Raw genomic sequence first — 13155 nt, forward strand, 5'->3', positions numbered from 1 at the left:
TTTTAGATAAAATATTCTTTGTCATTTTTCTTTTTTTCTTTCTTTAAATTAATTTTATTTATAAATTTTTTTTTTTTTTCTGATGCACAATAAGAAATATTTATACTATTAAATAGTTCACGATTTATTTAAAAAAAAAAAATTACAAAAAATAAAATTTGATAAACAATATTGAAAAATATAAAAAATTACTTTTTATAAGAATTTATTTTAAATAAAAAATTATATATATATATATATATATATATATATATATATATATATATATATATATATATATATATATATATATTTTTGTTCATATATTTTTATTATTTTATTTTTTTTTTTTCTTTTAAATGGATGATTCATATTACTTTATGTACAATGAAGAAGAAACAGAGAAAGTAAAAGAAATAAAATTAGAGCTACATAAAGCTTTAAAAAAAAATAGAGAAAGAGTAAAACAAGTAAATAAGCCTATGGAAGCATCAAATGTAATTTCATTAATAGATGAAAAGAGTAAATTAAAAGATAAAAATGACAAAAATTCTTTATATTATAGCAAAAGCAATTATGATAAAAACTCACTTAACAAAAATAAAGATGAATTACCTATATATTCTGATAATAGAGACAGTAAAAAAATATATTCAAAAGAGGGTGAAAAACATTATGAAGATATCTACTTTAATGAAAGGAAGAAACAAAAATTAAAAGATAAGGATAGAAAAAATGATAAAAACATAAAAGTCTACATGAAGCAAAACAATAATGATAATAAAAATGAAAATAAGCATATAGTAGAAAAGAAAAAAAGAAAAATAAGTAGTGACAATACACCCAACAGTAAATTAAAAACTTTACCTTATTCTAATAAGGAAAAAAAAAAAATAAAAACTCCTTCATATGAAGTAATAAATGAAAAATCTGTTATTTCTATAAATTCAAAAGAAAGTATATCTCACTTAAGTATTTCATCAAAATCGTCATCATCTACTAATTCATCTTCGACTAATTATTTATCATACGATAAGAAAAAAGAAAATTCTTCTAATAAAAATTTGATATCAGGTAATACTACATCTATAAAAAAAGACAGTATCTATTCCAAAAATAAAAATATATCTACAGAAAAATATATAAGAAAAGAGAAAAACAATATAAAAGAAATAAATTCAACAAAAAGCAGAATCTTTAAAGATCTTAATGATTTTAAAATAAATTATCAGAATCTTACAAATGAAGAAAAAGAATATTATAATTATATGATGAAAAAATTAAATATAAAATATGATTCAAAAAAACACATTTTTTATAGTGATGGAATTTTTATTGAAAATTTTGCCAAAATGACTGAAAAAGAAAATGGAAAATTCAATTATATAGGTTACTTAGAATATGCATCTTTTTATATTTTAGAATGGTTAACTCCTACGAAAGAGGAAAAGTTATTGAAACTAAAGTCTTTATTGAAGTTAGAACTAATTGTAAAATCTATTTTCCCTAAATCAAAAATGGAGGTGTTTGGTTCATTTGTTACAGGTTTGTCTATTCCTGGTAGCGATGTAGATGTATGCTTTATGAATGTAGATGGAGAGGATATTAATTGTCTATATATAATTGCATATGCATTAATAAAATTAAATATTTATAGTGATATAAAAATTGTTAAGGATGCTAAGGTGAAAATATTAAAATATACTGATAGAGAAAGTGGAGTTCAAATTGATATATGTATAAACCAAAAATCGTCAAGAGAAACTACCGAATTTATATTAAAACAAATTAAAGAATATATTTACCTAAGACCATTAGTATTACTTTTAAAGTTTTTTCTAAATTCTAGAAATTTAAATGAAACATACACAGGAGGTATAGGGTCTTTTCTTTTATGTTGTATGGTATTACATTTTTTGCAGTTGCATCCATCCACTTTTGATAATTATACCTACAATAATACTTATTTAGTAAAATTACTAATTGAATTTTTTAATTTCTATAGTATCGATTACAACTTAAATGATAACTGTTCTATTATGAGGGGATTAGGACATATTATGCCAAGAATGCTAAGAAAAGAATTTGAAGGATGTGATCGCATTTGTTTTGAAAACCCAATAGATACCTCTCTCGATATTGGAAGAAATGCATATAAAATAAAATATATTTTATATCTGTTTAGTTACACTTTTTGTAGTTTATTATCCCTTGTATCTAAATTGAAAAGAGAAAAAAGTTTATTTATAAAAAATAAGGAGAACGAACATATAAATAATAACAGTAGTGATAACAACAATTTTGTTGAAGGAAGTAAAATAAATACCAATTCTTTATATCCATTATTCTTTGGCCACCTTATTAATCCTGATAATATTGTGTTTACTAAAAGAATAAAGGAAAATTTTCCTAGTGAAGATTGGAACATTAGCCATTTTGATTTCACTTATTCAAAACAAGAAAAGAACAATTTATTTGAAATGCTTTGTGATGATATTTCAAAGATTTTAGATCCCAGTTGTAAAATTGATCATATTAGTTTGTTTTCCGACATTTCAAAAATATTTTCTTTTTCTATAAATGTTTATAATAATATTTTTAAATACTCATAAGTTTCTTATAAAAAAATGTATCCATGTGAGGGTAATTTGATTTAACTTTTCATAAATTTTATTATATTACTCCAATATAATATTTAATGAAAATAAAAATAATAAAAGAAAAAATAGTAGTGAAAATAAATACAACACAACGAAAAAACTGTTTAATTCATATACAAAACTAAAATCGATCCAAAGTTAAAAAAAAAAATTTTTTTTTTTGTTATGCTCTTATTTTAGAAATTATGTTTATAAATTTAAGTTATAAAAAAATAAAAATACTATAAATGTATCCATATATTACTTTTTTTTTTTTTTTTTGAGAAAAAATGTATGTAGAATTAATCTTATTGAATTTTTTTTTTTAAGTATTCTACATTTAAATAATATCTAAAAGGAATTTATTTTAAAATATGAATATAAATTATTGATGTAAAAATTTCTTTGCAGCTAAATGAACATTTTGATCAAATAAGGAACTTGTTATAATTCCATTAGGTTCATATAAAGGGTTTAAAAGAACTTTTATATAGTTTTCATGAACTATTTCAAAAAACGATCTTATATTTTCATCAGATGGTACATATATGTTTGTATTAGTGGAATTATTTAATTCATTTTTATTTTTAAATAATAATAAAAATTTTATATGCCCAGGTGTACAGTAAGCTGATACACTATAATTATTAAAAGAATCAATAGATTTTAGATACATATTTGAACTTCTCCAAACTAGTTCATCTAATGAATCTAATGACTGATGAATTATAAATTGTGCTAAATGTTCTGAAATATCCTTTTTTCCATTAATTGATAAGTCAGCTTCATATATAGGTATATCCCCTTTACCTATTATTGTTAAGACAAATACTTGATAAAATGATGAAGAATTATTTCCTGTATTTCTGTTCATATTTTATATAATTTTTATTTTTCACAAAATCCATGTATAAATATTCATCATTTATTCTAATATATTTATTGTTATTCTTGATTTTTTTTTTAAAGCATATTTATCTTATAGCAATATTTTAAATTTATTTAAAATGAAATAACATATATATATATATGAGGATTTTTTTTTTTTTAATGATAAAAATAATTTATTTCCAATTTTCAAAATTACAATAGAATTTAAAAAATATTAGTAAGACTCATATTTTTAAAATAATTGATTTCTTAAGTATATTTATAAATATATATATATATATTTTTTTTTTTTTATTCTAAATTAAATTAAAAGTATAATTTTTTTATTGTTGGATATAGCATAGATAAAAATTATGAATAAACAAACTAATTTTTTTATTCAATAAGAAATTTGTATTATGGAAAAATATATATATATATGCCCAATTTAATTTTATACCTTATTTGCATCGAAAATATAGTAATAAATATAAAAAAAAAGAAAATATATAACTATTAAAGCGTATAATTAAAAAAAAAAAAAAAATAGAAAAAAATTGTGAAAAAAGAAGAAATTTTTTTCTATATATATATATGCAAATACTTTTTACAATTGTATTTTTCCTTGATAACCAAATGTATAATTCTAAAAAAATTTCGAGGCAAGCTTATAATTTCAAAAATAGAAAAATTATTTATCAAAAATTTTTAAGTTTTGGAACAAACTTCTTAATTTCCTTTTTTGGTTCTACCTTTTTGAATAATTTTATTTGTATTTTACTTTTATCAATAAATATAGATTTTTTTTTAGCATCTTCTAAAATTTTTTTTAATTGGTCATTTTCTAAGCTTGTTTCTACAAAAATAAAAAAAAAAAAAAGTTTAGAACGAATAAATAAATATACATTATAACGCAAATTTTTATATATATCTTAAATTAGTATGAAATTTTTCTTAATTCTCTTTTAATTAATAATTATGTATTACGTGAAATTGGTGGATCTTTTTTTGTGATTGGCTCTTTCATAATTTTTGATATTTCAACACTTTTTGTATTTGTTTCTCTTTTTTGTGATTCCATACTTTGGGGGGTTCGGAACTTAAAAATAGAAAATTTCTTTTTAGTTTCACTTGGTTCTTTCTTTCCAAAATTCAGTTTAAAAATGGACGTTTTTTTAATTTCATGTTCCTTTTGTTTTTCAGATATAACTGCCTCACTTTTTTCATTTTCAGATTTTTTTGAAAAACTTTTACTTCTTTTTGTCTCAATAGTAGAAATGTATTTTTTATTTTCTACTTCTTTATTTAAACTTTCTTTAGAACTCTTAATAATTCCCAATTCTTTATTTTCATGTTTCTCAATAGGTAGAATTTTTGGAATAGTTTTATTCAATAGTTTATTTAAATTTTCTTTTTTAGGTTCAACTTTTATTTTAAGGGATGGTTTAATTATAATTTTAGCAGTATCTTTAAGATTTGGAGGATTGCTTTTTGTTTTATTATCTACATTATCTATTTTTTCTGTAACTTTGGGTTTTATAAGTATTTCTTTTTTTTGATATAATGGTGATTTAATTTTTTTTCCTTCTTCTATTTTTTCAGCACTTACCACAATTTCCTTATTATTTAAAGAATATTTTTTATTTTCAATTGATTTCTTTTTTTCTAATTTACTTAACATATAATCATTTTTGTCTTTATTAGTTTCTGTTTTTACTACACTTTTTAAAGTAATTGATGGAGTATCTGCCTTTTTTAATTCAATCTTTTCCGTCAAGTTTTTTATAATATTTTTTACATTAGATGGTTTATTTTTTTCTTGATTATCTACAACATTTTGCACTTTTTTTATATCTATATTATTATTAGTAGAAGTAGTAGTATTACCATTTTTATTATTATTATTATCAGTATTACTATTATTATCAGTGTTACTATTATCATTAGTATTATTATTAATATTTTTGTTAGTATTATTATTAGTAATAGTGGGATTATTATTATTGATATGGTTATTATCTTTAATTATCCCTTTATAAATTCCCTTTTCAAACTCCTTTACCTTTTCCTTAGCATTTGTTTCATTTACTTCTTTGACTTTTTCTGTTTTTAATCCTATAAGAGAAAAATATAATATATGGTTATTTTTAGTTAAAACTAACTGGTTTTATATAAAAAAAATTAGGAGATATAAATAAAATACCCCCCAAAAAAATTGTTATTAATAGTAAAAATAAATATAAATATAAAATTAAATGTTAAAATCCCTTTTTGTTAATTGTATTAGTACCTTCTATCTCTTTTTTAGAAGTATAAGGTTTAAAGGAAACTTTTTTCCCTCTTTGAATAGGTGCATTATTGTTATTTTTAATTATTAGCAGCTTTGTTTGAACTTTATGCTCTCCAACTTTTTGTAATCCAGACTTTTCTACGGCATCCTTACTTAAAACAATGCTTTTTTTAGTAATTAATTTTCCTTTTAATCCTATTTTTGTATTATTAATTGGAGTTTTTTGTACCTTTTGTAAAATTGTTGGAGATGTGTTTAGACTTGAAATATCTGAGAATTTGCTTTGCTTCACTTGCTTAAATAATTCCGCTGGTAATATGGATTTACTAGGATACTGATATACAGATACATACATTTTTCCTATTATTTCTGGATTATTTTTATCTATTCTTGAATAAATATCCCATGGGCAATTTTTTATTAATGTTTTTTCACTAATAAAAGAACATTTTGATGTTCCTACTAATAATTTTCCCCTGACATCATGAACATCTATTCTGAAACTTGGAATTTCTCCAGGTGTTTTATGTGGCAATGTATTTAAATTGATAGTATTATCAACATTAAATATGTATTTTTCACTGTTTATTATATCATCAGGATTTTTAGGTTTTGTAACTCTTTTACTATTTTGAATAGCAGAATATGAAGTTTCGTGATTATATCTTACTACGCAAACAATTTTGGGATTTTCTAACGGATAATTAATTTCTACTAAGCCAATTTTTATATCAAATCCTAATAAATCCCTAGGAATAATGGAATCATCATAATTTTTAGTATTTTTTTCTAATTCATGTTCTACCATATTATTTGATCTCATTCTACTAATTTTATCATTTTCTTCCTTATTTCTCTTTACCATATCTGAAAAACTGTTTTCTTTGAAAACACTCATATGATCAATGTTATCATGGGGAAAATGTGATGGAGGTAACCAGCCATCATTTTGAGATGGCACAATTGGGGGTATAGGAGGAATTGGTGGACATGAATATTTACTATCTTCTAATAATCCAATAACTTGATAATACAACAATCCATATAATGAATTAATACGAGGATCAAGTGTTCTACATGGATATATATAATCTAATAACATTTTTATTGTATCTCTCTTCTTTTCTATATTACTACTATTCTCTGATACCTCCGTAGCTGTTTGTGTGCAAATACCTGCAAAAGATTGAACCAGTGTATCAAGCTGTATATATAATAAATCTATACGGCGTACCGTGTCAATTAAAGAACTTTGATTATCTTTTATATTATTTAGCTTTTCTTCAAGTTTCATCGTATAAATTTTATTTTTTTCGAATGCCTCATAAGCCTTAGCTATTTCTTCCTGTAAATAATAATTGTTTTTTTCTGCAGAAGTTCTTTTTTCTTTTTCTAACTTAAATAGATTAAAATAATGCCTTATTTTATTTTCTAATTCCTCTAAAATATGTTCAATAATTTCAGGTTCAGGTCTTAGTCTGCGGTGAATTACATCCTTGGTTAGATTGTATTTACTTTTATTATTCACTTCAAAATCTTGTAATGCATCATACCATACCTTAAGATTATCTCTTTTTTTCTTCATTTGTTAACACAATTTTTAAAAGAAAATATTTAAAACATTTAATAACTATTTATAATTTTAAACAAAAAAATAAAGACAAATTCAACTTTGGAAATATCATTATTTTTTAAACTTGTTAAACAACGGAAAGATGACAACTAATATTGTCATAATTTTTATATTAAATTTTAGACTATAATCATGGGATTATATTTATTTAAATGATTAAAAAATTATAAATATTTGAATAATTCTTTTTATATCTAGTTTTTTTTCTTTTCAAAAATAATTATATATATTAAATAACTTTTACTATATAACAATTAATAAGTATTACAAAATGAATATGTTTTTATCAAATGTACATTAACTCATAAAAATAATTTCAATCGTATTAAAAAGGAAATATATATATATGTATGGCATAATGCCAACCTGAATATATATGTATGATGTTATATGAATACCTTAACTGATGTCAAAATTATTGAATTCTTTTTTGGAAAAGATGTTCTACATAATTTTTTTTTTCTTATTTTGTTATATAGATAACTTCAATTTTTAAATTATAAAATTAAAAAAAACACTATTTTTTTTTTTTAATTAATATTAATAAATTATTACTTTTCATGTCGTTGTTAGAACAATTTAAATGAACAACGTATTTTTTTTTATGAACAATTTTTTTTTTAAATACACCCTCTATTAATGCACACGCACGTGCATGCACACACAAACTTTTTTTTTATCTATATGCTTCATATATTTATTTTATTTAAAAAAAAAGTTATATATATATAGACATCTTTTGCTTTTATTAATTATTTTTTTCTTTCATTATATTAATAATTAAGTATGATCATATTTTTAATTATTTATTATTTTTTAATTTTTTATACAATTAAAATGAATTAAATAAATATATATTTTTCTTTAAAAAAATTAAAGACTAACATTTAATTTTCTTAAAGCATAAAATATTTTAGAAGAAAAAAAGCTTACAAAATGATTCATAAATAAGAGTAAATAATCATTGATATATTAGTAGCTATTAAATAGCCTATAATTCCCCAAAGTGTAGCTGCAAATGCTAAATCAGGTCTTCCTAAAATTTCAGACATTACTGCAGCTGTAGTAGGTCCACCTATATTTGCATTAATAGCCAATAATATTTCATCAATGCATAAAGATGCAAATGAGAATCCAGAGATCAAATTATATATAAATGAAAAAAGAAAAATGCATAATAAGTGAATTACTAACATGCATATTACTAAAATTATCAAAGGCTTAGCAGTTGTACATAAATTTTTTGCATTTATTAAAATCCCAGAAACGGACAAATAATATATAGTCAAAAATTTTAAAACTGTTGAGTAATATTCTAATGACCTAAAGTACACATCTGTAATAAATTTGGATATTTTATAATTATTTGTTGTAATGTTTGCACTATGTATCATGTAATCAAAAGAATATATATATGTAAATGATATTATCAATAAAACAAATGTTCTAAGTTTATCAATGTTAAAGTAGGAATAGATAAATTTACATATCATCTCGTAGTCATTTATTATTTTCTTGCTTAACAACATTATGAATATTATAGCCAAAGAATCATATAAAAATGTAATAAAAAAATCATTAGAAAAATAAGACCGAAATTTTTCTTCTTTTTCAGAATTTTCACTATTTGTGAAAGAACCATATAGAACAGGAAAATTTTTATCGGATACTAAATGTTTTTTCTCTTCATAATTTAAATTTATATTGGTATCTTTTTTTGTATCCTCTTCTATATCACTTAAAGTGTTATTGTTACAATAATAAAGAAATTTGCAGTAATTTTTAAATAACGGTAAAATCATTAGAAATATGCTCGTGAAAATATCATCTAATAAAAATATACTATTTTTTGCTGCGTTGCTTATATTTAATAAGTCAGCAACTTCTATAAAATTAATGTAACCACCAATATAAGTTGATATAAAACAAGCAACACTGCTTTTTAAATAATTACATGATTCAACATCATCTATAACATAAATAATTTTTATTAAATAATAAGATAAAATACCTCCAATGACTGTTCCACTGGCACCAAATATAAACGCAACTCCAAAATGTAGTAATCTTTTATGAATTAATAAATCATATATTGAACTTTTTTTTTTTGATTCATATAAAATTATATTTTCTTTACAATTTGATGATTTATATTTAATTATATTTTTTTTTTTCATCCATGAAAAAGTTAAGATAAGAGAAATACATAAAGTGTAGGACAAAATTTGCTTCAAAAAAAATTCCATATATTTTTTATCATAAATTTCAATTTCACATATTGCGTTAAAAATTATTCCTAAAATAAAACTAGATAGATAAGCTGTAAAAATCCTTCCAATTTTTGTATATGATTCAAACATTATACTTAAAAGACTAATTGCAAAAGCAATAGCATATGGATGATACTTTATATGATCTATCATGTTTTTTTATAATTTTTCTTAAATTTTTTAATCTCTATTTTAAAAATTTAATCTGTTATGCAACATTATTCTTAATAAAAGAAAAAAAGAATATACATATATACCTATTCATTATTTTAAAAAATATTTGTAATTTAAAAAATACTAAGATTTACTTTTTAATAGGAAGTAATATTTGTACTTTTAAAGGATTTATAGAACGTTTTATTCAAGAAAAATTCGAATTTTTTTAATTTATAAAGAGAATAAATATATGAAAAAAAAAATTTTCTTTCATAAAAAGATTTTTATAAAAAAGTTTTTATAACAAATTGTAAATTTAGGATATGGATATTACAAATGTGATTTCTCTTTTTTTAATATAATGCATATATAAAATTTTATAAGAAATGCAATTTCTCTTTTGTTGAATTTAGTAATAAGCAAATTATTTACGTTTCTACTTTATTTTACTTTTTTTTAATGTAATATTTATAACCTAATGTTATAAATATTATATTAACATATATGGTTTTCGTTTCATCGTATTTTTTTTTAAATTATAAAAAGCAATATTCCTTTTTCTATGTATTTTTAGATAACCGTTGTTCCATTTTTTTCTTTTTTTTTTTACACTTAACACAAAATCGACATATAAATATATAATAAAGAACATTATAAGAATTTGATAAACATGAGTAAATATTATTTGTTAATTTCAAAATTACAAAAGAATATATATTATATTTTCATAAAAAAAAAATACTTCAAATTTTATGAATTTTGTTGATTTTGTGAATTATTATAATTTTGAAACAAATGTAAGAAAATTTCAGGAAAAAAAATAAAATATTAAAAAGAATAAATTTATTTGATAAATGAATACTAATAAAATATATAAATGCATAATATATATTATTTTTTTAAATTCTTAAATTTATTATTTCTTTAGGAATTTGTAATATATATATATATAAATTTAAAAATATTTTATTTTTTTTCTTATATAAATATATATAAACGAATGTACACATTCGAAAATAACAAAAAATTTATGATAAATCTAATGACAATAGATTTTTTGATATATTTTATTATTTTCTTAATAATAAAGAAAAAATATATTACCAAAAAAATATTATTTTTTTAATAGTATAAATGTAATATCAATTTGAAGATTTTAATGTTCCATTTTTCATTTAAAGATATGATATAAAATAGTTTAAAAAAATAGAAAATTCATCATAATATATAAAATTGAGAAATAAAAATATAACGAATTAAATTTTTCAAAAAATATGTACAAATTGAATGTTGAAAAAATGAAAATATATTTAAAAAATTTTAACTTAAATTATACACTTTACTTTTAATTATATTCTTTTATGTACGAGTGAAAAAAAAAAAAGTAAAATAAATACTATAGTTTCATTTTTTTTTTTTTTATTCGTGAAGGCAAACTATTATATTCTTTTTGTGTAAGATGCCTCATGTTGATAAAACAGAAGAGTTTTTTAAAATTGTTGAGAAGTTTAGCAGTGATAATTTTAATTTAAGAAAAAATAGAAGCATTTCTCAAGATACTCAAGTGAGTGAACTTGCTTCGAAAGTAACTGATTTATTACAAGGAGGAAATCAAAAATTACAACAGTTGGAAAGATGTAATTAAAAAAAAAAACAAGAAAAAAAGAAAGGAAAAGAAAAGAAAATTATTCTATTATAAAATTTATATTATTTGTTGAGATGAAATAACTTAAATGTTAAGTATTCATTCTACAAAAATATATTTAAAAAATTGTATAAATATTTTTTATTTTTTTTATATTTATCTTTATATATATATATGTATTTAATAAATATTAATAATAAATAATTATTATTTTAAGGTGTAAAACAAAAAGGAATTTTTAATGATAAAACATCTGAAATAGAAGAATTAACATACGAAGTAAAACAAACAATTACAGAAGTAACGAATAATTTAGATTCATTAGTACATTATACTTGTAGTTTAAATATTAGTAATCCACAAAGTAGAACTCATATAGACAATATTATTTCTTCATTAAAAAATCAACTTTATGAATTTACTAAGAAATTCAAAGACACTCTACAAATAAGGAGTGAAGTAATGTTAAAAAAAAAAATGGCACATATATATATATGTATATATTTATTTCATTTTTTTATGATTTTTTATTTTTTTTTTATATAATTTATCAAAATATTATAACAATTCACTTAATTTTTTCATTTGTTTACATAAAAAATAGCATATAAAAAAACAAGTAAATAGAAGGAAAATGTATTCCCATACATTAACTGAAGCAACATTTAACAATGAAAATTATAAATTTACACCACTTCATGATATTGACATTGAAAGGTATACAACTTTTTTTTGAAATAAAATATGATAAAATGCGATTATTTATTTATATATTTTTTTAAATATGAATATATTTATTATATATATATATATATTTTTAGTGGCCAACAACAAACTCTGAAAGTACCAGAAAAAACATATCTACATTCAAGAGCAGATGCTATGGAAAATATTCAAAAAGTAATAGGGGATTTAGCACAGATGTTCCAAAAAGTTGCAACTATGGTTACACAACAAGATGAAATGATTAAACGTATTGACGAAGATATAGATATTTCTTTATCAAATACTAGAGAAGGACAAAATTATCTTTTATCATATTTTAATAGAGTTACATCCACAAGAACTCTAATATTACAGGTATGAATTTTATTAATAATGTAATATTTATAATAAAATATATGTATTTAATATTTTTACTAAAATTATAAATTTTGTATTTTTTTCTTTACACCTCAGATTTTTGTGTGTATATTTGTTTTGATAGTATTTTTTGTTTTATTTTCTTAAAAAGAAACTTACACAGAGCTGAAGAAAATACTTTTGATAAATTATCTAAAATATATTTTTATAAGGAAATAATATTATGTATTCAAATACTTCCTTATCAGTGATATATTTTTATATTTTTAATTTCGTTTTAACATAAAATCATTAACCATATTTCGTTAAAGAAATCATAATTTTTTTTAGTGTTTGCCATTTATTCTTAAATGCTATTTATTTTTTTTTTTTTAAATGATAAATTTAAATTGGCAATTTTAAAATAAAATAAAAATTGTTACATAAATTTATAAATACATTTTTAATAAAATGAAATATATACATATTCTTATGTAAAAAAAAAGAAAAATTACGAATACATGTATATTTTAATTTTTATTTTTTTTAAGTTTTACATAGTTTATATATCCTGATTTTTTGTTTTAATAATTTTTTAAATTATTCTCCTA

At 20.0% G+C, this 13155-nt stretch overlaps 5 protein-coding genes across 5 annotated transcripts; 2 read left to right on the forward strand and 3 right to left on the reverse strand.

The window, feature by feature from the left end:
* Positions 1-338: 338 nt before the first annotated feature.
* PRELSG_1264500 (nucleotidyltransferase, putative) lies at positions 339-2591 on the forward strand (the record flags this gene model as incomplete). The annotated part of the gene is made up of 1 exon (XM_028678463.1): positions 339-2591. One exon carries the CDS (start codon positions 339-341, stop codon positions 2589-2591), a length of 2253 nt encoding a protein of 750 aa, XP_028534750.1.
* A 412-nt stretch (positions 2592-3003) lies between these two features.
* TRAPPC2 (trafficking protein particle complex subunit 2, putative) lies at positions 3004-3492 on the reverse strand (the record flags this gene model as incomplete). The annotated part of the gene is made up of 1 exon (XM_028678464.1): positions 3004-3492. One exon carries the CDS (start codon positions 3490-3492, stop codon positions 3004-3006), a length of 489 nt encoding a protein of 162 aa, XP_028534751.1.
* Positions 3493-4186: 694 nt separating this feature from the next.
* PRELSG_1264700 (conserved Plasmodium protein, unknown function) lies at positions 4187-7363 on the reverse strand (the record flags this gene model as incomplete). Its single annotated transcript, XM_028678465.1, has 3 exons — positions 4187-4344; positions 4476-5603; positions 5779-7363. 3 exons carry the CDS (start codon positions 7361-7363, stop codon positions 4187-4189), a joined length of 2871 nt encoding a protein of 956 aa, XP_028534752.1.
* Positions 7364-8352: 989 nt separating this feature from the next.
* On the reverse strand, positions 8353-9834 carry PRELSG_1264800 (conserved Plasmodium protein, unknown function; the record flags this gene model as incomplete). The annotated part of the gene is made up of 1 exon (XM_028678466.1): positions 8353-9834. One exon carries the CDS (start codon positions 9832-9834, stop codon positions 8353-8355), a length of 1482 nt encoding a protein of 493 aa, XP_028534753.1.
* Positions 9835-11296: 1462 nt separating this feature from the next.
* PRELSG_1264900 (syntaxin, Qa-SNARE family, putative) lies at positions 11297-12712 on the forward strand (the record flags this gene model as incomplete). The annotated part of the gene is made up of 5 exons (XM_028678468.1): positions 11297-11474; positions 11700-11941; positions 12087-12199; positions 12304-12562; positions 12662-12712. 5 exons carry the CDS (start codon positions 11297-11299, stop codon positions 12710-12712), a joined length of 843 nt encoding a protein of 280 aa, XP_028534754.1.
* Positions 12713-13155: the final 443 nt, after the last annotated feature.

This window comes from Plasmodium relictum (genome assembly GCF_900005765.1).
Source record: "Plasmodium relictum strain SGS1 genome assembly, chromosome: 12".
Classification (NCBI taxonomy): domain Eukaryota; phylum Apicomplexa; class Aconoidasida; order Haemosporida; family Plasmodiidae; genus Plasmodium; species Plasmodium relictum.